Source organism: Perognathus longimembris, chromosome 2 (genome assembly GCF_023159225.1).
Source record: "Perognathus longimembris pacificus isolate PPM17 chromosome 2, ASM2315922v1, whole genome shotgun sequence".
Classification (NCBI taxonomy): domain Eukaryota; kingdom Metazoa; phylum Chordata; class Mammalia; order Rodentia; family Heteromyidae; genus Perognathus; species Perognathus longimembris.
The window spans coordinates 148,687,951-148,714,913 of NC_063162.1; the positions used below are offsets into that span (position 1 = coordinate 148,687,951).

A 26,963-nucleotide genomic window follows, 5' to 3' on the forward strand; every position below is an offset into this window, starting at 1 on the left:
TAGAGTGGATTACAGCTGGAGTCTTGTGGTTCCTCACTGTACCCACTATAGGGGGTTGATGCAGTATGTAGGCAGAGGGCTAAGTTGGTCAAGCTTATATTGTCAGAATCAAGGCTTCACTCTGGAAGCTTTTCTTCTTTGATACCAGAAGTCACTACTGGCTCCAACAAGTCTGCTGTCTGTGGGCCAGACAGATTCCCATGGACTCTTCTCTGTTGGCTCTCCCAGGGGTAGCAAACATCCCAGCCTATAGTGTCCCCCAAGTCTACAGTGTCCCCTAAGCATATCATAGAGTGAAGGGAGCAAAAGTACTGAGTTCTCCATCAAAGGGGAGGACATGAGAGAACATGGCTCTGCCTGCCAGCCTCATGACGTCCACATCTCCACAAGCCACAACAAACCCCGTGCAGAAGGGACAATTGAGCTATGTTGTCTCAAAACTCTCAGTCCTGCACAGTAGCATGATACACAGGACAGTAAGTCAGTGGCTGTGCAATTCCTGGGTCCAGGAGTCTCAGACTCTATAGTAATCCACTGGGAATAAGTGTAGCTCCTTGCTGTGGAAAGTGGGGCTACTGGCCAGTCTGTCTTCCATAGCCCCAGTTCCCCATTGCCTAAGCTGTTAGCACGTCTGTTTCCAATCACCCCCATGACTGCCTTTGGTAACAATCTCCCACTAAGACACTCTGGCAGGTACATCCAGGGTTCCTGACTTACGACTGTCCCCAGTTTCAAATAATAAGGCCCCCACAAACCAAAATATAGAAATGTGCAAAGAGAGATTTCTTCTCCACTGCTAGACTGCTGTGTAAGAGGGGCCACTCTCACACCAAATCTTCCCATTCGATTTAAGGCTCAAAAGCCTTAACGGCTTCTCTTGCAGCTACATCTGCCAGTGTGCAGTCACCAAGATACCCGTCATGCCTTGAGGCTGTGATTCAGCGTTGGCTCCCCCACACCAGAAAGAGGTGGCACTGTGGACTGTTTTTGCTTTTTTGCTTATCACCATTCTATTTCTCCATGTTTATAGTGTCCTGTCACCTCCTTCTTAATCCAGATGTGTCTCTCTTTCTGCCCTAAGAATGTAGAATCTGCTTCACTACCCTGACTCTTCATTTTTGTAAAGTTACATGGTGGAAGCTTCTAATCAACTGCCTTAACCCATAACTGCTATTAATATTTTATTATGTATATGTTTCTGTGCTGGTATTGAAATGATAACATGTATAATAAATATGCCTAAGTAAATTTATTTTGTGTACACAAGGATGTAACTTTGGGGAAGTGAAAGGTATGTTTCTGGGGGATATGGAATAAGGCCATTAAACTCTAGAAATTGATATCGTTTGTGCAATTATCCTAATCAAGGTGTAACTAGTGTGGTTTGGCTTTTCTCCTCACAGGGAATTACTGGAATGCTGCCTCTTTCCCGAACCCTTCATCCTATCTGCACTTCTCTACATTCCAAGGAGAAACGAGTGCTGACATCTCTTTCTACTTCAAGACACTTATCCCCCGGGGAGTGTTTCTTGAAAATATGGGAAACACGGACTTCATCAAGCTGGAGCTGAAGTGTGAGTACCAGTTCTCTGTCGATGCTTGAGTAGCCACTTTGTGGCTTCAGGCTAGTTCTGGACTGGGATAGTGTTATACTGTAATGAGAGCATAGATGTTCTCCATTGCAGAAACAGGACAGGACTAGAAGACAGACATGCAACTGAGAGTCTTCTCCTCAGGTTGCTCTCTGGGAAGAAGCTGTAGGCAGACATGCCCGAAGGCAAGAAATGTATTTCCCAAGTAATATGAGAGAAGCAAATACATGTGAAGTTCTTTCTTATGGAGTAATTCTCCAAGGACATGGGTCAACAATAAACAGAGGATGGTGTAAAGAGATTTGAGAGCCAAGAAGAAGGAGAATTAACAGAAAGGAAAACAAATAATAAATAATAACATCGTTGTGACTGAGACAGCTGCATACAATTTATCTGATGGAATGCTGGGTGTGCAGCTTTTCACCCTGCACCCTCCCACCCTGCAAAAATGCAGGGTCTAAATGTGTGTAGCCAAGGACACAGAAGAAGGCCAAGGTGGACCCAGGGTATGTGCTGTTTAGATCAGTCCAGGTGGCCTTGAGGCCCCAGGCTGTGAGGGGTCTGTTGTTGAGGATGGCCTCTGTGGCAGGAAGTGGCCCACTGCATTCAAGAAGAGCCACTCTGGTGAATGAAGCCTTATACTGAAAGGCTTTAATATTGTCAGGATAATAATACTCCCCCAAATGAATCTATAAATACACTACAAGATACTAAAAATATTTTTTTGTTATAAAAGGAAAAAGAAGGGCAATTCTTACCTTCTTGGGTCTTTGTAAGCTCAGAAGTCAAGTTCAGCTTCAGGAATTTACAGCCCATGGACTTCCAGGTGAAGTGAATATTTGCAAGCACAGGACTCATGTGACTGTTTAGACAGGTCAGGGTCTACAAGGCCACAGTGCATATCCATTGCTCCTTCACAATCTCTCAGCCTGGTGGAGGCCATGTCTCCCTCCCCCTTCATCTGAGGGCCCATGCTACTGGTTCTCAGAATGAGCCCAAATCCATTTCCAGTGTTACCTGATGAAATATTTTTCTCTCTTGATACTTATAACTATCAATATGCTTCTGTGTTTTAAACTATGTGATAAACGGTTTCAAAAGAGAATCTCAGGTGAACATCATTCTGTAGAAATCCCATTGAGTTCATTTTTATTATTGTTATAATTAAGGACTTGTACAAAGGGGTTTCAATCCCATGAGTCAGGTGCAATGAGTACAATGCTTGTTGAGCAATGCCACCCATTCCTTCGCTTTCCCACATTTTCCCCTTCCCATCCCTATCCACAAGTTAAGTAGGGTTTTGTGTTGTTGTTTTTGCAATGACTGTATTTGTTCACCCTTCCTCACCTCCCTTTCTCCCCTCTTAAAAAGCCAATTTCTATTTTCTGGAATTCATTTTGATAAATAGTACCTTAGATGTTCAGAGAAATTATGCCTTTGGATTCCTCCCTACATATCCCCTTGTGAAGTTTGCTTGTTTGTGGGTAAATGCATAGAGCTCTGTATAATTTATTATGGCCCAGTGTGTTTTATATCTAGCTCCCCCATATGAGAGAACACATGTACATTTGTCTCTTTGAGCTTGGCTTACCTCACTTAACATGATTTGTTCTAGGTCCAGCCATTTCTCTGCAAATGACATAATATTATTCTTTCTCATGGATGAGTAAAATTCCATTGGGTAAAGGTACCATATTTTTTTTGACACATGCATTTATTGAAGGGTACCTGGGCTGTTTCCATAACTTGGCCATTGTGAATAGTGCAGCAATGAACATGGATGTCCAAGTGTCTTCACTGTGTCCTGACTTGTCATGTTCTGAGTAAATGCACTGTTCTTTTATTTGAAAAAAAAAAAAAAAAAGGAAATGATGACTTAGCAGAAGGACCAGACTTTGGAATTACGTTCTCAAGTTCAAATCCAAATGCTGGATGAATTTATGGATCTCTTTGTATCTCACTTTCCTAAGCTGTAAAGTAGGGATATTCATTCATGGGGGCTGTTCTGATTAGTGGACATAGATATTCATAGAACATTTATTTCAGTATCTGGCATATTTAATTATCATCCCGGGGTTGCTCATTATGCCAGATATGACAGAAAGAGCGACTGGAGGAGCATGTTCTTTGTGAAAGAACTAAAATTACATATTTATTTATTTGTTAAAACACTGTATTGAATTAAGGATTGGAATTATATAAAAAGGAATTTCACTTTCTTCTGTTAAAATTAATTGAATCAAACTATTTTCGCACTTCTATATTAGTTGGGTCATGTTTTAGAAATAAATATCCCATGACCCCCCAAAAAAGCCAATTTCATATTTTAGCAATTTTCTCATTTCTATTTAATGACCCGTTCTCCCTATCTTTGTTTCATATCCTCCTCTTTTATAAAGCAATGCCTGGGTGTCAGGACAGACTAAGTGTGGGGACAACAGGGGCTTCTGCCTATCACTCGTGTCAACACTGCCATCTATTTCAGATGGAGTTGTCATCAGAGGTGTTTTCAGAGCCTTTCTAAAGCATGAAAACTCTGCAGCTGAAGGATAAATTGTCATGACATAGCTGACATATTTTCTGTCATGTAGTTTACTCTGGGTGAAGACTCTGGGACACAGATTTGAGGGTCTCTTTTCAGAGACCCTTGTACCTACAATAAACACAACAATTTCAAATCCTTTTTCTAAAACTCTGTTTCTTAAGATTCCCCCCAGTGGTGGATATTGGACACCCATCAGGATATGACATCTCCAATGAAGTCCAAAGGAACTTTAGTGGGGGGAGACAGACTTTTTTACTTGAGAAAGACGTCTTCAAAGTAAATAACTAAGAAATAGTGTTAGCCAGGCACCGGTAGTTCATGCTTGTAATCCTAACTACTTGAGACACTGAGATCTGAAAATCAGGGTTCGAAACCAGCCCAGGCAGGAAGTCCATGAGACCCTAATATCCGATAAACTACTCAGAAAAATCCAGAGGTGGCATTGTAGCTCAAGTGGTTAAAGGGCTAGCCTTGAGCAAAAGAAGGTCAGGGACATCACCCTGGCCCTGAGTTAATGCCCCAGGACAGGCAAAAAAGAAAAGAAATGGTTCTACAATAAAGATGAGGATAAACTGAGGCATAAATTGATAAAGAAATGCAATTCTTATTTGGGTTGATCAGAACTGTAACTTGGCAAAATGCAGATCTAAACAGTCTTAGCTGTGTGCTTCAGGGCCTTACCAATTTCAAACAAGATTTCCAGGCAAAATCCTAGAATGAGAAAGGTGATTTCCTCAGTTATTGGGCAAGAGTTGGATCAAGGTAGACAGGGTAGCAAGATGGCTCCTCAGAGAGGGATTGGGAATCTTCAGGAGTGTGTGTAAAACAGTTCTTAGAGATAGAGTGAGAGAAAGGTTAAGCACAAAGAAATTTCTGGAAAGGAAAGGAGCCAAGAAATAGACAGGCCAGCTGGCTAGCTATAGGCCTGGAATGATCCTCTCTAATGAATACTACGGCTTTCAGCATGCATCTCCAGGATGCAATGACTTTGGGCCTGATGGGGTTCCAAGATGAGCTAGAGAAGGGGCTGTACATCATCACAGGGTCAAAGTTTATCTGGTGCTAATATCCCTGAAACTTATCTTTGGTCCTCTGATCCTGTTTGGGGGCTACCTCAATCTACCTCAATCTTTGGATTTTAAACTCTTCCATAAGCAGCATGCAAAGAGACCATGCTCTGTCCTCACTGATTGAAATATTTAGTTCAGTTCTTCTTTTTCCCCTGTTGGGATTCCTAGGACAATGAGTAGAGAATTCTCTCCATGCACAGTTATCAGAGGGCTCCGTTCTTACAAATTTTGGTTTAAACAATCTCTCTTTTTTTTTTATTACCTTGAGGCTTGCTGATTTCTTTGTGATAGAAATTCCAACTTGGTTTCTCTGTGTGTGTCTCAAAGGCATTTTGTTACAGTGCATGCTTACACAATGTTTCCAGAATGGCAATCCTGTTAATTAACTACATTGTGCCCTTCTGTCAAGAGTGGAAGATTTTTTGACTCTTAGAACAGTGAGCCTGTGTACAATAAGTTAATGAGATACTATTAACATCTTACGCACAAATAGGAAAATACACAGGATACAATCAGGGAAGTCTTACTCATCAGCATACTTTGCAGGTAAATTTTAAAACTCTGGTTTCACTTATTTACTGTGAGTTTCTTCATCCCTTCAATGAGTACTGTCTACTATGTCCCAGAAACTATGCTGGGTGCTGGGGGACATAGTCAAATTAAACACGATCCTTTCCCTCAAAGATCTTTGTTTTAGAAAACAGGCCCCAAAAAAATCAATAGTTAGAATCACTCCGCTTTGTTGGTTGTTGTGTGGGAGGCTTTGTTCCAGGTATTTTATACAAATTACCTCACCATCCGAACCATCCTCTGAAGTGGAGCACTATTTTGTGTCTCCATTTTACAAAATGAGGAAACAGAGGCAGAGGGTAAGGAAGTTGTCTGACCCAGTGACACAGCTAGTAGGTGCAGAGCTGAGGTGTGACCTTAAAAGATTTTTGTCCCCATATGATTGCTGTGAAGGAGGAAGTGAGCTGCCACCCATGACAGTGAGCTGCCTGACAGTGCCACGGGAGAATATTAAACTGGATCAGAGTGACATGGGGTGCCAACCTGGGAATGGAATGCTTTAATTAAATTTTGATGGATGAGCAGGAGTCGGTAAGGTAAAGAAGGAGAGGGAAAGGCAGGAAGCAGGAAAAGACAGTTGTTTCAGAATTACACCAAGGAGTGTATTGGAGACAGACTGAAAGGACTCAAGAAGTACAGCATTCAAGGCTGGGTGATAACAGGAACTAAGATGCACCATCTCAGATGCCACACGTGGGAACCAGGAAGTGTGTAAAGTTGGGCACAAGGGGGCCCAAGAGTTGGACTCTTCTTGCACATCACTGCTGAGATGTCCATAGGAGATGACCATGGATGGATGGACAAAGACCTGGAAGCTAAGTCCCAGTGTTACAGATTCCAATGGTGACAGCAGGAAGGCAGGAAGAGGGTATGTCACAGGAAGATGTGTTGCTGAGTGGAGAGGCTGGTGCTGCCCAAAGCAAGAGCACAGGGACAATTCCCAAGTCCCATGATCAACAACAAAAAAAAATTATTTATTCAATTATTTATTCAATTTGGAACAAATTTTATCCAACAGCCACAAGAAAAGTTTATAAATATAATTTAAAGGTGAAATTTTGAGCCATGTTAAAGCTACTAAATGTAATTTTAATCTTATTATTAAAGTATTTATAAATACTTATAAATATTTATAAATACTTATCTTATTATTAAAGTATATAAATACTTATCTTATTATTAAAGTATTTATAAATAAGGGGTTGGAGGCGTGGCTCAGCTGGTAGAGTGCTAGCCAATAAGCAAAGTGTCAGGTACCAAGTTTGAGTCCTAGTCTCTAAAAAAATATTCTAAATAATTAGTAAATAAAATTGGATTGTTTACCTGGATTTCTTTTTCAATTCCACTGCAGAGATATTTATTTGAACACAAAATATAGACACCAAGGGTGGTAAAGAATATACTTTAAAATAGAGTGTGTCCTAGATGTGAACATTTGCCTCCTGCCAAATGTGGTCTACTAATGTTTGGTGATCTGGAATTTTCCAGACAGGGCTAGAATTCCACTTAAGTCACTCAGAGTTACCTCTTTCTACTAGAGGCAATGTTAGAAGAAGGCTTGCTCTTGACCCATCTCTCCTTGTTGCATCTTACGGATATTCCCAAGTCTCCCTCACTCAGCATCCCTTTCTTCCCCCACATAGAGTTGGTGAGCTTGGTCTTCTTGCACTTCCTTGTACAGGTATTTCTTCTTTTACAGTCACAACCACCTCCCGGGAACACTCAAGGACATGATCCTTCTGGTACTGTTCGGACAGACACCTTGTTCTCCCCCTGAGGCGCAGCTTCTGCCCTGGAAGTAGAGAAGCATCTTGGATGCAAATTCCCCAAAGCCTTACTATTGACCTGGTTCTTTAGAATTGCACGACTAATGCCCAGCTTGTTTATATGACCAAAAGAAAAGCAGTTTGGGATGATAAAAAGAAAACAAGAGTCAAGAAGCAGGATTCCCTCAGACACTGCATTGTATGTACATTATCATATATCTTATTTCTTTCATGTAAAGTTCAAGAATAAGCTAAAATAATCTGTAGAGGTAGAAGTCAAAATAGTAACCACCCAAGGGAACAACCAAAGAAATTTATTTTCTTTTCTCCCCCGCCTCTCCGTGTGTGTGTGTGTGTGTGTGTGTGTGTGTGAGAGAGAGAGAGAGAGAGAGAGAGAGAGAGAGTACTGGGGCTTGAACTCAGGGCATGGTTTGCTGAGTTACTTTTTCACTCAAGGATGCTACTCCACACCTTGAGCAATAGCCCCACCTCCAGCTTTTTGGTAGTTAACTAGATATCAGAGTCTCACAGAAATTCCTGCCTGCTCTGGTTTCAAAATATGATCCTCAGATCTCAACCTTCTGAGTAGCTAGGATTACAGTGGCAGAAACATTCTTGAGCTTGAACCAAATACGTATGTACAAATATATCCAGCTACACACTTAGAAATGTGCACATTTTGTTAGACACAAAATATATTTCAATGAAAAAGCGGTTAAAAAAAAAAAAACAGAAATCCAGCTGTGAGAAAAATCTCAAAGGTCAAAAAAGGTTACACTTGATTGTTTTGGTTTATGGCTGTTTTGTTGTTGTTTTTTCAAAAAGAGACCAGGGTTCTGAACTGACTGACCCAACACCAGTCCCCTTATTCTACAAGGTTAATGAGGGTTTCTTTAAGGTCTCTTTCAGCAGGGCAACTCCACAGGCCTGTCAGGGGCTGTCAGAAGTAGAGAACAAGGTTCCCTACTTCTCTTCCTCCCTAAGTGAACTCATTATTAAAAGCATTGTTACTTGGAAGGTGGTGGTTCTCAGTCCCCTAAAGAGGATCTGCGGAGGACTTTCACAAAACGAATGTCATCCACTTGCAGGAATTCCAGTCGACTTGTGTGCTTGAACTGGATACAGTCAGGATGTGACTGAGAATCACTGGTGCCTGGTTGCAAATGCTACTAAGGTCCCATCACAAACACCCAAACTGGAAGTCACTGTCACACTCCACACACCCTCTCCATGCTCTTCACTTCACTCTCTTCCTCGTTATCCAGAGCTGATATTGGATCGAGGAGGTCACCTGCTCATAGTGAAGAAACTGCTTCTTTTGATGGAAAACTTTGCTTTTGATGTGGGAACATACTATTAGTCCTGTAAGCCATCATTCCAGGATAATCCCAGAGAAAGCATCAGTTCCAACACATTGCAAACACCCAGGTGGGAAATGGATGTAAAGGAATGAAATCTTCTCAGCTTTCTTTGTCTCTCATAATGGCTTTGCTCATTGAAATCCCTAGATTCTTTTGGTGCCAATCATGCAGTTTGAACTCAGGGCCTCAATGCCATCCCTGAGCTTTTTCTTGCTTAAGGCTAGCACGCTACCACTTGAGCCACAGCTCCATCTCTGGATTTTGGGTGGTTAATTAATTGAAGATAAGAGTCTCACAGACTTTCTTGCCCAAATTGGCTTCCAACCATGATCCTCAGCTCTCAGACTCCAGAGTATCTAGGATTACAGACATGAGCCACCAGCACCTGGCTTTGAAATCCCTAGATTCTTAATTCACACAGGGTCATTATTCATCCCCCTCACTCCAGTACCTTTCTCCTGATATCTGTCCTCCCCAATGAGACAAACTTCTACAAATCTGACCCCACTACTCCTTTTCTTACAATCCATAGTGGTTGCCCGATGTCTTGAAGGGCCAAATATAAAGGAATTGCCTTGGAAAGTGATTCAAGAGTCCTTTCACTACAAACACTACCCCTTGTACACCTGTACTGCCTACTTTAGACAACCTCCCACTCCTGTAAATTCCTGGACATCACCCACACCTTCCTAGATGCTCCACATTCACTTCATTCTCTCCACTCATTGAAATCCTACTCATTCAAAGGACTTGTTTTCTCCATCTCGATTTTAAATTCTAAACAAAAACAGCCGAAGTCTTTATTCTCCTAAAAATATCAAGATGTTTACAAGATAGTTAATTTGGTGCACTGGCTGGAAGATAATAACATACTTACGAATGAGTATGTTCGGGAGTGTTTGAATGCAGTCTAAACCCTAGGTCATTAGCATGGGGAAATGGAGGAAATTTTACAAGGACATTTTTCTGGTAAAATTTCTCTTCTGTTTCACTGGCTCTGAGACTCATGCTTTTCACATTATTACTGCATAGGGTAGGTCACAAAATCTTTCCTCAAAACAGAAAGTGGGGAAGCAGGGAAAGGAGCAAGCTAAAGACTCACAACTACAATCAATCTGCTTGTGACCAACCAACCAGAACACGAGAGTCCTACAGGAGAGGGAGCTTCAATTCATCCATTCTGAGACAGAGACCAGAGAAAGAATGAACTATTACTGCTAAATAATAAACACACAGAGAAATGGGGGGGTCAGTAGAAATACATGTGAATGAATATTTTTAAGTTCTAATAAGGTTAGAGAACTTACATCTGCCATTCTAGGAGCTGATAATATCTCTATGGGCTCAATATTTTCATAAAAACAAAAGCTTCAAGAAACAAGTTGTTGTCATAGTTAGTATGTGTTAGTAAGACTGGAGAGTTGATGTAACTAAAGATGACACTAGGGACCAATTAATTCAAAGCTGGTTGGGGGGAAGGAGAAAATACAATAAATCTGGAAGTGGAGCTTCATTTAAATAAAGTGAGTGATTGGAGAATATTACTTGAAATAGCTCAAAGCCAAGAAATACCTCAAAGGGCCAAAGAAAACTCACTGTAAGTACAACAATGTTAGGTTTGTGCAAGACATCAAGCAAACACTGTGTAATTAAAATCATATAAGGAAGCATAAGCCAAGCAGATATCAACCAGAAAGCCTAGAAAAAGTTCTCTACAAATGAAAATAAGGAATTCTGTTTTTAAAGTTACATTTCACTGAAATTATGATACTTTGAATAGTAATCAAGATGGAAGAAAAGGAAATTATCTAGTCTTTCTAGAATCTGATATAGGATTAAGTACATACTTATAATACGTTAACCTTAAGTACTTTAAGAAAAATTTTGTCTTTCTACTATATTCTTGATTTATTTTTTTCCCTTTATCATCAAGCTCAGGTACTTTTGATTTATAAAGGGACTTCATTCTAGTAGTTTATGAGCTGGTTGAATATTTTTTTTCTTCAGACAAAATGCTGTGTATGTCACGTCCATTCCACAGCTAACCGTAAAGAACTTTGTTAATGCTATTTTGAACGTGTTTCAAGCTTCCTGGGCCAGCTAGAGGTTGGAGTCCTAGGGTCTGATGACCTTATGATCCAGAACAGAATGCTGAAGAACAAAAGGAATTGCTTCCCAGGTTTCTGAATGCCAAGCTTGTCTGCCACATAGGAATATCTTTCCCTGTTGGAAAAGGACTATGATATTTAAAGTCCTTTTTTCAATCATTCATTCTTTTTTCATATTTTAAATAATTTATTATCTTTAGTAGTACAAAGAAGTTGCCATTCAGCAAAGCAGTTTATGAAGACAATGCATCCTGATCAATGTCACCCCTTTCAACATTCTTACCCATCTCACCCAACATACCCTTCCCTCACTCTTAAATTTTGTAGGATTGAATTTTTTACTGCATTCTCCCCCATATCTTCTCTTTATTCCCCTTGACCCTAACTATCATCCTTTTCAATTACCCATTTCCTGGTGTTTATTTTGTTGAACTATGCTTCTGCCTTTCTAAGGAGTTACACTGTTTGAGTTCTCCCCTAAATCTACCATATTCCAGTTAATAAATTTATGTACACTTTTGTATCACCCAAGGTATTTACTTATATATTTATAAACCTATTCTAGCTTCCACATATGAGGGAAAGCATGCGACCTTTGACTCAGAGCCTGATTTACTAGACAACATATTTTTTTTCCAAGTCCTCCCATTTCTTTGCAAATGATGCAATATTATTCTCTCTAATGGGAAAATAAAATTCCATTATGTATACGTAACACATTTTCTTGATCCATTCATTCATTGACAGGTATGTGGGCTCATTCCATACTTTGGCTATAGTGAATAATTCTGTAATGAACATGAATGTGCTGGTGGCTTTGCTGTTTACTGTTTGTAATCTTTTGGATAAGTGCCTAGGAGTGGAATTGCTAGATCATAAAGTAGTTGTATGCTTAGTTCGTTGCTGAACCTCCATATTGTTTTCCAATGTAGTTGAACACGTTCAAATTCCCACCAACAGGATATTGAAGATTTATTTTGCTCACATCCATGCCAGAATCTATTTGTATTCTTAATGACTGCCATTCTGACTGGGGTTAGGTATAATATCAGTGTTGCTTTAATGTGCATGTCCTTTATAGCCAGAGATGTTGAGCATTTCTTCATGTGTTTATTGGTCATTCTTACTTCTGAGAAATCTCTGTTTAACTCATGAGCCCATTTGCTAATTTGATTGTTGATTATTTGAGGTTTAGTTTTCTTACATCCTCTGTATATTCTGGATATTAGGCCATTGTCTGATGTGTAGCTGGCAAAAATCTTCTGTTCTGTATGCTATCATTTTAGCTTGTTAGCTATGTCCTTTGCCGAAGTTTGATACAACCCCATTTATCAAGTTTTCCTTTGATTTGCTGAGCTTCTGGATCTTTACTGAGAAAAATTTTTCCTGTTACAAGGAGTCCTAATGTTTCTCCTACTCCTTTCTGCAATATTTTCATGGTTGTAAGTCTTTGATCCATTCTGAATTGATGCTAGTGCATGGTGATAGATAAGGATCCAGTTTGAGTTTTCTGCATGTGGGTATCCAGTTTTCAAAGCCCCATTTGTTGAAGAAACTGTCTTTCTTCCAGTCTATATTTTTGGCTCCCTTATTGAATATGAGGTAGCTAGTGGACTGTAGGGGTATCTCTGGGTCTTCTGTTCCCTTTGGTCCCCAGGCCTGTTTTATGCCAGTACCAAGTACTTTTTTTTTTTTACTATAGCTTTGTTGTAGACTTTTAATTTTGGCATTGTTATGGCTCCAGCACTACTTTTTCTACTAAGGATCACTTTTTCAGTTTGGGGAATTTTGTGGTTCCATTTGAATTTTTGTATTGTTTTCTTTATCTCAGTGAAGGATGATTTGGGGATTTTGATGTGTATTGCATTTCATTTGTAGATTGCTTTGGAAGTATTACCATTTTCAAGATAGTAATTCTACCAATCCAGGACCATAGAAGATCTTTCCACTTCCTTATGTTTTCTTCCATTTGTTCTTCAAATTTATATACTTCACATTGTAGAGGTCCTTCACATCTTTGGCTAGTTCCTAGGTATTTTCGTGGACTATTATGAATGCAGTTGCTTTCCTAATTTCAGTCTTGAGTTTTCTCATTGTTGGTGTACAGTAAAGCTACTGATGTTTTTGTATTGACTTTATAACTTGCTACTTAGCCAAAGTTTTTAATCAGCTCCAGTAGCTTGGAGGAAGGGTTTATAGGGTCCTTTAATTATAGCATCTACAAGTAGTCATAGTTTTACTTCTTCTTTCCCTATTTGGATTCCTTTTATTTTTTTTCTTGCCTTATTGCTCTGCTAGCAATTCCAGAACTAGGGTGAAGAGGAGTGGAGAAAGTAGACATCCTTGTGTTGCTCCTGAATTTAGAGGAAATGGTTTTAATTTTCACCATTAATTACAATGTTGGCTATAGATTTGTTTAAAGTCCTTTATGATATTCAAAGTATACCTTGACAAGCACAAGGGCAGCTCATATAAGAGCAGGAACATGAGCCTGTCTAAATGGCTCCTAGACATTCTTCTTTGCTTTACAGTGTCAGTGACTGCCAAAATCCCATCGATTTATTCAAATATAATGTTGCAACTGGGATTTATTTTAGTATAACAATGTTCTGATACAGAACTGGATATAGAAATAAAATCATTAGAACACAATTCACTCCTTTAAAATTCCAGTTGTTTGAAGAACATGATCCTTTAATTTAAATGAAATGACATATTAAAAAATTAAATATGATAAGGTCATGATCCATTTAGGAAAAATATATATTCTTATTTAGGAATAAGGTAAGTTGCTATATAAAAAAAAAACAGCTTTCAGTGGCTGTATGAGTTTATATACATGTAGGTCTTCTGCAAGGTGATATGAAGATTCACACTCCTTTTGTTCTGTGATTCCATCATCTTCTAGGGCCTGAGGCATGTAAGTACAGTTGGCATACAGAGAAAAGGAAGATGGAAGAGCATTCTCCTTTCTTAAACCCTAGTATGTGACTATGGGTCTCTGGTCTGAATTCATTGGCAAAAACTTTCTACATGGATCCATTTAGATAAACAGGGACTGGGAATACAGTTAGCTCCTGGGTGGATGGCAGCTTCGCAGAGCTAATTGAGCAAAGGAAAATAATCTTTTCAAGAATGACTAGCAGTCACATGTCCTACGGAAACCAAAAGGGTAAGCTTTAGCCTTACCTGGAAAAATTCAAGTTAGTTTCCAGAAGATGCAGCATTTTATTTATATCAAAGGATGACAGACATGTAAAGATAAGATAAAGGCATCTTTCCAGAGAGGAAACAGCACAGGCAATACAAATAGAAGAGGAAAATCATGGGGGCATATAAACAACTGGAAATCAGATTGCTCAAGGCCAAAGAACAGTTGAAAGATATTTTTCTTTACAGAAATGCCCCCCAGACTACACTGTGTAAAGTTTGACAAAGGAAAGCTAGCTGGACTAAAGGCCTCTTAGGAAATTACTCATTTTACTTACTTTGTGGATGGTGTTAAAATGATCAAATTTGGTTTTCTGCATCTCTGAATTTGATTCCTCTGATGAGAACTGATGGGAATGCAAACGATGTTTCATGAAGAGTGGTTGATGTTTAGTATTCTACAGAGCCTTTCCCGGTAACTGCAACCAGAGCCAATGAATAATAGAAGCAGTGTATATCTGTCAAGTGTAATTATAACACTGAATTATGCTCATCTTGCATTACAGATTGGTATACATTAGTTCAAACATTGGAACATGCTAGTACTTCAGACCTGTGAGGATTTTACTTTGAAAAATAGAATGTCCTTATTTTGAGCCATGTTTAATAGAGGAAAGAAACTCATCTCTGACCAAGAAAGTATTTGATGGTAAAGTCTGACCACTCTTGTTTTTAAAATAAAATAATGGTTTCAAGTTTCTAAAAACTGGAAGGAGATCATGTGGACTGTTTTACTCTAGTATTAGAGTTCTTCCAACTTCTTGTATTTAAATGAAATTTTGTTCTCTGCATTTTGATTAACTAATCCTTCTGATTAAACACTTGTCAAAAGTGTAGGATAGAGTTGCTTTCAAATGTCACTGATCATTGCAAAAGAAAGTGAAAATTATCACTGCTTTAAAATTATTTAGATATTATTTTTATTGCTATGTGAATAAAAATCCACAGGAGTAAAAAATGACTTTCAAAAGTCAGGCTTTGCCAGGCCTTTGTGGCTCACACCTGTAATCGTAGCTACTCAGAAGGTTGAAATATGAAAATTGCAGTTCGAAGCAATTAATCACCAGAAAACCAGAAACGGAGCTGTAGATTGAGTGGTAGAGACCAGAACAGGAAAAAAAGTCAGGCTTAATTCCATATTCCAGTTTATTTAAGTTATTATTTTGGAGTTTAAATTTCCAAACTTTTTTCTATAAAATTATATATCATTTTCAAAAATGAGATCATATGGCACATACATAATGTTTTGTAAGCTACTTTTTTCATGCAATATTTCAAAAGCATATTTCTATTTTTTTAATTCCACAACAGTAATTTTATTGCAACTGAAGCCAAGGACCATATTAGAATCTCCAAGAGGGCATGTATAATCTGAAAAAACTATGTCTTTATGTTTAGAAAACAAAGCCAAAAAAAAGTTATTGCTTTACTAATGCAACCTATTGAATTCCTATTGGGTGGTAAAATGTTTATCTGAGATCTTCTGGAATTTTCTTCATCTGCCTCCCAGAGGGGAGGGGAGGCCTAACAGTATCAGTGGTATAATTACATTATTCTATCAACAAATGGTAGCAAGGATTTGAAAAGACTGTAGAGTACAGTGCCTCCGGTGCCAGCTGTTTCCATTTACCAACCTCTGTGATATGCGTAACTATTAAAAGATTTTTAAAACATTTCACAATATTTGATCCATTGCCTACTTATCACTAATTTTCCATCATACCACATGATCACCCAATATATCATTTCATTATTATTATAGTTTTTATTATCTTTAAGTAGTTGTACAAAGGGGTTACCATTCAACCAATCAGTTTATAAGTACAATGCTTGTGTGTGTGTGTGTGCTGGTCCTGGGGCTTGAACTCAGGGCCTGCATGCTGTCCCTGGGCTTTTTTGTTCAAGGCTAGCACTCTACCACCCGAGTCACAGCTTTACTTCTAGATCTTTGGTGGTTAATTGTAGTTAAGAGCCTTGTGTACTTTCCATCCCAGCCTGGCTTTGAACCACAACCCACATATTTCAGCCTCCTCAGTAGCTAGAATTATAGGTATTACAAGCATAGTACATCTTGATCAATGTCACCTCTTAAGTCATTCTCCTCTACCTTCCCAATCCAACCCCCCTCCTCAGTTTTCTTAGTTTCATAGGATATGCAATGAATATTCTGATTTCATTCTCCCTCCACCTTCCTTTCTTCATTCATTTACCACCACCACCCTTGTCCTTGACCTCCCCAATACATACCTCAAGTACCAGCCTCCTGGTGTTCCACACTACTTATTTTATTGAGTAGAATCTCTCATCCATGTATCACAGCAGCATACAGTGGGACACTAGGATGAAACTAAAGGATGCCCCAGTGTGAGAGCACTGCAAATGGGTTTCATGGTCCCTCCATCCCCAGTGGTTTGCCTCCTGAGGGAATGGCAAACCATTCAGAGGCAGAAGCTGGTGACAAGCTTAACCAGATCTGCAACTGATCTCTCAAAGGAACTATTCTAGAAAGAAATTATGTTCCCATAGTTCATTAAATCATGAAGGAACTAAATGTGATGCTTTGTACAAACTGATCCTTGAAGAGTTTTTACATTTTTATATGTGTAGCATTCTGAGAGGCCAAATCATTGTCTATGAAATACATACATAAATATATATATATATATATATATATATATATATATATATATAAAATGGTTATAGTTTCAACAGTTGTGATCAGGAACAAAAAAGGACTACTTTTGATGAGTCATTTGTAGGAGTAGTAGTAATAGTAAAAATTCTCCATTTCAAAAAAAATGTTATTTTTATGTAGAATCTGGTTGGTGAATGTAATCATAAGGGATCCTGGGCAGCACTTTCTATCATTTAAAGTCTGTGACCTCACCTTTCTACTAGTTCTTCCACAGCTTTAAAAGAACATTGATCCTAGGAAACTTCCAACCCTAAGACTCTGAGATCCCATACTTAATGCTTTAATGGGTATATATATATATATATATATATATATATATATATATATATATATTTTTTTTTTTTTTTTTTTTTTGGCCAGTCCTGGGCCTTGGACCCCGTGCCTGAGCACTGTCCCTGGCTTCTTTTTGCTCAAGGCTAGCACTCTGCCACTTGAGCCACAGTGCCACTTCTGGCCATTTTCTGTATATGTGGTGCTGGGGAATCGAACCCAGGGCCTCATGTATATGAGGCAGGCACTCTTGCCGCTAGGCCATATCCCCAGCCCCTAATGGCTATATTTTTAATTCTAGATTCCTTAATACTTAAATTCTTCTAGTAATGAATAGTAGAATAATTCAAAAATAAAGAACAAATTAGGCTGGGAATGCTGGCGTAAGTCCATAATGCTTTCCCCTTGGAAGATCATGGTACAAGGCAAGCCAGCACATAAAAATTAGTGAGATTCTATCTCAACCAGTGGCCGGGTTCAGTGGCGCATGCCTGCCATCCCAGAAACGAAGGATAGTTCACGTAGGAGAATCAAATTCCAGTCTGAACCAGGCTTAACCCAAAGGAGCCACTAGAGGGCTGTGGCTCACATGGTAGAGTACCTACTTAGCAAGCACAAGGCCCTGAGTCCAGACCCCAGTATTTCCAAAAAGAGACAGATGACAGATAGCAAGAAATGGAGAGAGAAGGAGCAAAGCTTAAAGCAACTAACACTGAAGCTACTAAAAATAATTTAGATCCATTGCATCTCTGACAAAGAAATGTCAAAGCAAAAGGGATTTTTTATAAAAGTTTTTCACACTTGAAGAAAGTCTGTTATGTTTGGAGAGATTCTCCTTCCTTCTCAAATGTCTCACTTTTCCCACCTAAAATCTCTGTGGGCCCTGCACCACGGTTTTCCTTTGGTCTCACGGACAGTGAAAGATTTTTCCAGAATTAGGGATATAGCTCAGTGGTAGAGAGTTTTCCTAGCACTTGGGAGGCCTTGAGTTCAATTCTAGCACAGCAAATAAATAAGAGAATAAAGAATAGAGACATGCATGTGTACATACATACATACATACAGTGTTCTAGAAAGGAAAAAATGCTAAAAAAAATAAAATAAAATTTAAAAAAAAACAAAGGTAAAGTACTGGTTGGGTAAACTCAGAGTATGGCAACCAGGAAACAGGCAGATACGTGTATCCACAGTACCCACCAGCAGCCATCTTCTTCGGAAATTTTAACATCTCATCCTGGGAGCTTGTCTCTGGCTTTTCTTGGTCATCTATGCCTCTACCAGGACAGTCATCCAGTCACTTAGACATTATAATCCATGCATCAAATCCTATGTTACCTCCTCCAAAGCCTTAGTTTGGGCCAGCTTCACACTTGTTTTCTTTTCCAACTCAAGCTCTGTCAGCTTTCAGATGGGTGACCTATTTTGACCTTGAATCCCATGATCCTCTCTACTGGAACTCTCCAGGGCCACCCCCCTCGATAGACCTGCTCCCTCTGACACCACTTGAAGCCAGTGTCACCAATCACCCCTGCTCCTTCCCAGAAGCCCCCATCCTTCAGTGAAGTTTTTCTCATTTTGCTGCAAAACCTGAACATGGTCCCAAGGAAAACCTCTTTGCCATCCATCCCTCCTCACTTGGCACTTTTCTGCATCTCTGGGGAAGCCTGAGGCATGCGCTCTCACAGTTTCTCTACAGAAGCTTTGCCATTTCCTTTTATCACAAAAACTCATCCCCAAGGTCACATCTAGGACTTCCATCAAACACTGGGCCCTCTCTGCTGATGGCTTACATCTCTGCTTGTCCCAACCAAACCAAATCACACCCCTACATGGGGAGAGGGTATTGTTTCAAGTTGCATAGCATTCGTGTGTGTTGATTTATTCTTCTGACTTAACTTGTGTAGGTCTACTAATATTCAAAAAGTTAATCTCAGAGAGTAGTTCAATACAGGGAAAAACTAAAATTGGAGAGGAATTGCATTTTGAAGACAGCACTAGGCCTCTGTGTGGCCAGCAGTGTCTCCCTCTGTTCTCTCTTCCTTGTGGAGGCATTAGTTTGTAACGTTATTTTTTAACTATAATTTTTTTAAAAAGCTGAAAGACTGACATGCATGACGAGAAATATTTATCATACTCTAGAGGTTATCAAGATACCAGCAAATTTTAAATGAGTCTATAATATTGATTCTTAAGTCCTGAGGGTTTTTTTTTTGAAGAATAGTAAAACAACAGCAAAATTCCCCTGATAATGTTCATTTGGTTTTTTTAGATGTGTTTAATACGAGTTTTTCTGGTGTGAATATGTGTGTATATATACTACATATATCTCTAAAACTCTACATCCCTAATCTAAGTTTATACTAAAAGAAAAAAATAATTGTTTTTTATTTCCTCCACAACATGAAAGGCAATACAATAGTTAGGAAAACAAAGGCTATATGTTGGGTTATTACTAACTATTAACATCTGATGGCCTCAATTTTCTTACCACATCAGTGAGGGTTAGTTTGACGTTGCATCCCATGCTCGACAATCCCTGGGTCTTCACATTGTTGGGCTCATAGGCGCACAATCCCGCTCAGAAGTGTTGAGAAGTTTTTGGACATGCAGAGTTAGAACCAACTGATAAAATTCAAGACTAGAATCCCTAGAAAACCGCATACCCTCGGACACCAACTGCAGGTACAAAGCGGGCTCCTAGTGGCGATCATTCTCTAGGACACTTCCAGAACTCACAGAGGGCTGCCAGGTATGTGCTGTAGCAGCTAAGGAGAAAGCACACCCGGGAAAGGCAGGTGAGGAAAGAGGCCCAGAGGGTAAAGTCGGGTGCCCAGCTCCCCCCTCTCCCTGTGGAGTCAGAAGCCCACTTCTCCCCTAAGGTTCATGTGTGAAAACAGGACTGAGACAGTGACAACCCAGAAAAGGTTCCTAGAGCCTCAGTTGCAGAGGTGGTGTTGTTGTTGTTGGAGGAGGCTCAAGGCTTATAATTATGTAGGAATGGTCAACTGGTCCCATGACACCGTTTCCAGCCCCTTGGGTGTTTGTCTATATGGAAATGTTGTTCTTTCTGGCATTAATGAACATATACTAGCGATATATGTTGATGCAGTACGGTGTGACATTTCAGTGCATGCCTAGGATGTGTGATGATCCGATAATGGTAATTGATATGCCTATCGCCTGAAACATTTCTCATTTCTGTGGATGTGCTGAGAATATTTAAAGCCTTGCCTACTAGCTGTGTTCAAATGGCGAGTTCATTATTGTCACACAGAGATAGGCTACAAAACATTAGAAGTTAAAATCACTCTCTCTCTCTCTACATCTGTCTGACACCTTCCCCCTGCCGCCCCAACACATACACCCTTCCCAGCTCTAGTAACCACCATACTGTTCTTTCTTCTGTAAGGGGCAAGGTTAAATTCCTCTCCACTGTTTTAAAAATCCTTCTCTTGGGGGTCAATGAAGCAAAAGATGCCAGGTGTCTTACTACTAGAAGGAAACTTAGAGATTCTAGCAGTTCTTAAAACAAAATCCCAGGACCACTTGCACTCAAATCCCCTGACATTAACGAAGAGCAGATTACAAGGTCAAACCTGGAACTTACCAAATTCTATGCAAGCAGAATCTAAGAATATGCATGCGTTTAATAAGCGTATTCCCCTGGCAGTTGCTCATGCAGGCCAAAATTTGAGAAATGTAGTTTGGATCCAAGTTCCTTGTTCTTAAAAGTAGAGTGAAATTGCAAAAGATGTCACAAAGGGAGAGAATTCTAGTTCCGGTTCCACTGCGGAGCTTATGAGTTTATCTCAAGCAAGTCATCACTCCTCACTATCAAGCGCTAAGGAACAACAACATTTTGGAATGTTTGTTTTAATTAAGGCATCGGCCAATAAATACTAGAAGAAATGTTCAACATCCTGAGCCATAAATGAAATGCAAGCCAAAAACCATGTTGAGATTCTATCTCACCACCATCAAAATGACTGCCATAAATAAACCAAGTAACAACAAATGCTGGCTGGTGAGGATGGAAGGGCACCTATATACACCATTGGTAGGAATACACATTAATGCATCCACTATGGAAGCCAATGTGGAGATCCTTGAAAAAGAAAATGCTCAGTATAGAATTACATAAGATCCTGCTATACCACTCCTGGGTAGGATTGAAAGTCAGCATGCTTTCATAAATGGAAGAGTTTTCTTCATACCCATGTTTGTTGCAGCTGTATTCACAATAGTCATAGGATCTGCTTAGGTACCCAATAGCCACTGAGTGAATAAAGAAAATGAGGTGTATATCTACAGTGCAGTATTTTTCAGAAATAAAGAAAAGGAAAAATAAGCTGGAGAATGGGGAACTAGAGATGATGTCAAGTGAAGTAATCTGAACACAGGAAGACAAATGCAGCCTCTTTATTCCCATATTCAGAATCCAGGTTTTTAAGAGGACAGGGAGGTGAGAGGAAAGCTATCTGAGGGAAGAAATGGTGACAGGAGAAGGAAGTAGTAAGGAGAGGGGAAGAAGGGTGAATATGATCAAAGTTCATAGCAATGCAAGTGTGGGGAAAGGTTATGATAAACCCATTCTTTCATACAATTGACAATAGAAATAATGGGTTGTTTGTGAACTAAGAACCTCTTGGTTGAGTCATTCTGTGATCTTAAGGGAGATGGTTGCCAAACTCATGGTGGTGTCCCAAAGGGCTCGAGTGGCCCTGGGAAATGAGTGCACCTCCCTCTTCTGAGTGTCTGTGGTGACTGCTGGCCTCTGGCAGCGATGGTCCTGTTGGTTCTTCCCTTCCTACATTGTTCATCCATTCACAAGCTGTTGAGTGTATACTCTGCGGCAGACATTGTCCCAAGTGCTGAAGACAGAAGAATGGCCAAAACAGAAAATGCCTCTGCCTTTGGGGAAGCCACGAGCCCACGATGTGAATCCAGACAGTGACATGGGCTACGGACATCATTTTTAAGATCAGGATAAAAGGGACGAGGGAGCAGTAAATGCTAAGGTCCTGAGGCAAGAGCGGTTTCAAATGTTGTGGAGGATAAAATCTCCTGTAATGGCAGGACTGGGGTTTGGACTCAGCATCATCCTTGCTGTGCAGGTGCTCTAAGCACTGGAGCCATTTCTACACCTTTGAGGAAGCGTTGTGTGACGGTGTTTAATAAAGACTAAGAGGATCGGAAATCAATACACAGATTACCAGAAGCTTTTACAAGGAATCTGGCAAGAAAGGGGCGATATGCAGTAGTAGCTGACGCTAAATAACGTTGAAAAGAGGGGCTGGGAATATGGCCTAGTGGCAAGAGTGCTTGACTCATATACATGAAGCCCTGGGTTTGATTCCCCAGCACCATATATATAGAAAATGGCCAGAGATGGTGCTGTGGCTCAAGTGGTAGAGTGCTAGCCTTGAGCAAAAAGAAGCCAGGGACAGTGCTCAGGCTCTGAGTTCAAGCCCCAGGACTGGCAAAAAAAAAAAAGAAGGTTGAAAAGAGTTCTGTAGTAGGGGTGGGAGTTCTGCGGTAGGGGTGTTAAAGATGAAAGGTTTGTCTACATGTTCTTGTGGAATGATTCATCATAAGACAAATGATGATGCTCCAGTAGAGAGGGGATAATCACAGAAGTGGTTCCCTGAGTAGGTGAGAAGCAAAGGCATCAGATGCAAGTGGAGACTTGGGTGGGAGCACCGATCATCCTCTTCCCTTTTCTCTCCCTCTCTTCTTTCTGGTTCCCACAGTGACCTGATCTTCAGCCCTCCTGCCTCTTCTCAGGGCTCTCAGGTTGTATGATTTAGTCTGTCTCCCCATGTCCTTGGGGAGCACGGGGATTGGGGGGGGGTCGTCATGGGAGGAGCAAGGAGGGGGATCAGTTAGGTTCAAAGCATTCCCCACTGGAGACTGGCACTGAAATAGGTATTCTGCTAGTGCTGTCTGAGTTGGATGCGACTTTGCACAGGAGAGTTCTCTGGGAAACTACCATATCTTGGACTTCATGCATTTCAGAATGGAAGAAATACACCATGGCCCAAACTGTGACATCCATGGCTGGTTCCGTTTGTTGGGCCCCACTGAGGCTCCACTCTCCTTGTCTTTCCTGTTTCCCTCTTCTGGATGGAATGGACTTGTGTCCTGTGTACTCCCGTTGGCACATTGGTTCTAGTGTCTACACATCACCTCATCTGCTGGGAGCACTCTGAGTCCAAAAGTTGACTCTGGGGCAGTTCTTAAATTGGTCCCCCTGATCATTTAAGCCTTCTGTGATTTGTTTGAAGAAAATTTTATGAAGCTGGAATGAGAGTGTATGGCGCCACCTGCTGGACTTTGCTCTCCTTGCAGTGGTGGGGGAAAATGATGGTTTTGCTCCATTGATTAGTGGAAGAAGATTCCATCTAGCTTTATTCAACAGTTCCCTCCACCTGCTAGCATACTTTTCTTCATGCCAGTATACCACACTCTGCACTTGCCTTTTAATGTTTCTCTTTTATCCATATAATGATGCAATGTCTAAAAACTACCATGAAGACTAGGTCCATTTCCTTTTGTTATTTTTCTGGGAACCTCTTAGAGATTTAGGCCATACAATCTTGCAATTCGAAAGAATGTTAGGGGTAGCCTAGTTCCGTGACTTCCATCATACTCTGAACACAGGAACTCTTGGGAAACTATAGATACAGTCTTGGCCTCAAAGACCAGTAAACCAAGTCCTCTTCCTCCCCCCTGCCCAAATAAGGCCCAACTAAGGGTAGATGTCATCAGTACAGATTCTCAGGCCATGCCCCACATCAGGTAGGATGCTGGCAGGGATCATCAAATTGGCTTAAACAGCACCCAATATCTTCTCCTAGAAGAAGTCGTGAGGTGGTATAGTCCAGGAATAACGTAAGAGCTGAACAGTCTCACCAAGGACCAAGATTGATCCCATCACCCTCTCGGCTCTCCTCGAGGCCTGACATGTGTAGCATGATTTCAGCAGCATGAGGAGCAACAGCCCCCACACAACATCAAGGGACAGATAAAACTTCCATTTTTCTCTGTATCTCTAATAAACTAAGAAACTTTACCCAGAGGCCACCGAAAGACACCCACCCATGACCTACTGTCCCGGAGTAATGCTCTACTTCAGGCCAAGTGGGAGCCTGGCATGGAGTGTGAGAGAGCCATGCTTGTCTCCATTAGATGCAGGTTCATCTTCAGGACCTGGGACAGGGCTAGACATGCACAGGCGCACAGACACAGGCGAGACTCTGACAAGAATCCTCTTTCTTGGATAGTCAGATCAACCCAAGTGAAGGGGGATGGGGGGGGAGAGACTGGTGAAGGGCAGGAGATTCACCATATTTTCTTCCATGACTTCTTCTCTTCTGAACGAGAGGCAGAAGACATGGCCTTGGCTCCTTGCCCTGTCAGGAGGTGGCAATGACTATTATTACTAGCAAACAGAGATAGTGTCTTTCTCCAATGTATCCTAGCCAAGACCATAATGACAAAGTCTCTCTCTCTCCAGGGCAAACACTGAGCAGGTTGGCCAGCCATATCTTTAAAAGACTGGGGGTATCTAAACTGAGGGTTCATCACTGTGAAGCAGGCTTACTGCATGTGTGGCATCCACCCAGGATATACCATGTCACTGCCTTGGATTCCCTGGGCATTGGGGGTGGGGGTGGGGGGAGGGAGGACAAGGGAAAATGAAAAAAAAATGACATTAACAGGAAGCTCCTGCTGCCAGCTCCGTTGAAAGTATAAAAATCCTTTGTCTCTGACCCAGGAGTCTCATGTCTGCTTTTCAGCATCATCGAACGGTGGCCAACGAACTTATCAACTTGTCAGGAAAAGATCTCAGTCCTTCCCAGTCCTCAATATCATCTGGAAGGGCAACCATTCTTGTTGACTCTAGAGTTCCTTCCAATGAGCCATGCTGCCAGACACACCCACTCCTCAAACCCTTTCTTCTGTAAATTAGAATGTTCTGTGTGTAAGAAATTCCCTCTCTGTGCAGACAGCAACAGGGCAAGGCGTCCGTGTCCAAGTGGAGACGCACATTAAGTAAAGATGGTGTCATTGGCTCTGGTGTCTTCTACACTGCCTCCCTTTCTTCGCTCACTGACTCTCTCTATAATTAGCTCTTTTAAAATGTCAGTTGCTCTCACCCAGAAGACCAAGAGCAATCAGCCGCAAACTGAACTTTAGAAGCTTTTAGAACGCACTGGCTGTCTGCCTAGGAGATGGGATTTCTCAAAGGCATCCTTTAGCAATGTCAGGAAAGCTGACACTGAGTGACTGAAAGGAGCCTTCCCCTTCCCTTTCACACCACGCCTTGCAGGACCACACACACACACACACACACACACACACACACACACACACACACACACACAGCCTTTCCTAAGAAACCGAAGGGAAATAGGGAGGCCTTTGGCCTCGAGTTCCCTTACTCTCAGTCCCTGTTTTGAGCTCCAGCACAGCCCTGGCACTGACCCTTCCTGCTTCAGGGCTAAGTACTGCTGTAAAGAGGGCCACAGTCAAGAGGAGGAAAGAGGGATCTATTGTGACAAGCAGGGTGGCTTTTTTTCTAATGATCACTACTGCTCAGAATTCCCCCAACTGTGACAGTTTAAAGACTTGGACAAGGGGCTGGGAATATGGCCTAGTGGCAAGAGTGCTTGCCTCGCATACATGAAGCCCTGGGTTCAATTCCTCACCACCACATATATAGAAAACGGCCAGAAGTGGCACTGTGGCTCAAGTGCGAGAGTGCTAGCCTTGAGGAAAAAGAAGCCAGGGACAGTGCTCAGGCCCTGAGTCCAAGCGCCAAGAGTGGCTAAATAAATAAATAAATAAATAAAGACTTGGACAAGAATTCACCATGGCAAAAGGACAGTAGCAGAGGAAATTAGACCAGTGACATGTATCCCTTGGAGCCGAACCCCAGGGTTAAACTCAATTTACCACCAAAATTCTATTTCCCTCGTGGCAGGTGATACCTTTAAAATCAAATGATCTTTGCTATTTAGCCCAAGAGCACACACCCCCACCCCATTCTCTTGTTGTTCAGACAACCTTCATTTCAAAATGGATCTGCTGAGATTCAGCACTACAAGAGAGAACAGCTTCATAGTTGAGCCGAGGCCCCTTTCTCCCCAACTCCCCCACCACTGTTGGCTGCATAAGAGGTGCAGAGAGAGTTTTCCCTCCTTCTGCAGGCTACGTGATCATCTACTTGCATTCCAAGCATGCTACCATGGAGACCCTGATGGGGGTCTCTGGCCTGCAAGCCCAGTCCTGTGGAGATGACCCCTGGAGACAGAGGCTCCTAATGTGAATGAGGGATTGCACTAGAGTGTGTAGGGAATCACTGCAGGTGTTTAAATTGAAGTTCTCTTTTTAATGACATGAAGGATCAAAATTCTTTAGTCCAATGAGGTTGATTAAATTGAGTTCTGTGTGTGTAATATCCCTGTGGCTCAATAAAGTTAATGCAGCTCTCAGAGGGGACCTGACACAGACGCAAGAAACAGTAGAGGTCCTGAGAGGAAGTTGGCCCACTGTGGTTTTTAAATTAGAAGTTTGATTGCTTGCGACACTGTCTCAAAATGGTACCAGCCCAAAGAAACTGAATGTTCTATTAGCCTTGGACCAAAAATAATACATGACAGATATTTAATTAAACTGCTTAGAGATTAGGCAGAAAGCTTCCTGATGGATATGGGGCTGGATATCTTTATAAGTGAAGTCTGGAAATTCACCAGCATGCTGCATCTTTAATG

The 26,963-nt window shown here is 40.9% G+C and overlaps 1 protein-coding gene across 1 annotated transcript in view; it reads left to right on the top strand.

Annotated features, from left to right (window-relative positions):
- Window positions 1-26,963, top strand: part of Cntnap2 (contactin associated protein 2) — a 1,597,185-nt gene that overhangs the window by 1,391,398 nt on the left and 178,824 nt on the right. Inside the window, exon 16 of the mRNA XM_048340407.1 lies at window positions 1,404-1,574. Within this exon, the coding sequence (XP_048196364.1) occupies window positions 1,404-1,574 (171 nt within the window). The remainder of the gene's footprint in view (window positions 1-1,403; window positions 1,575-26,963) is intronic.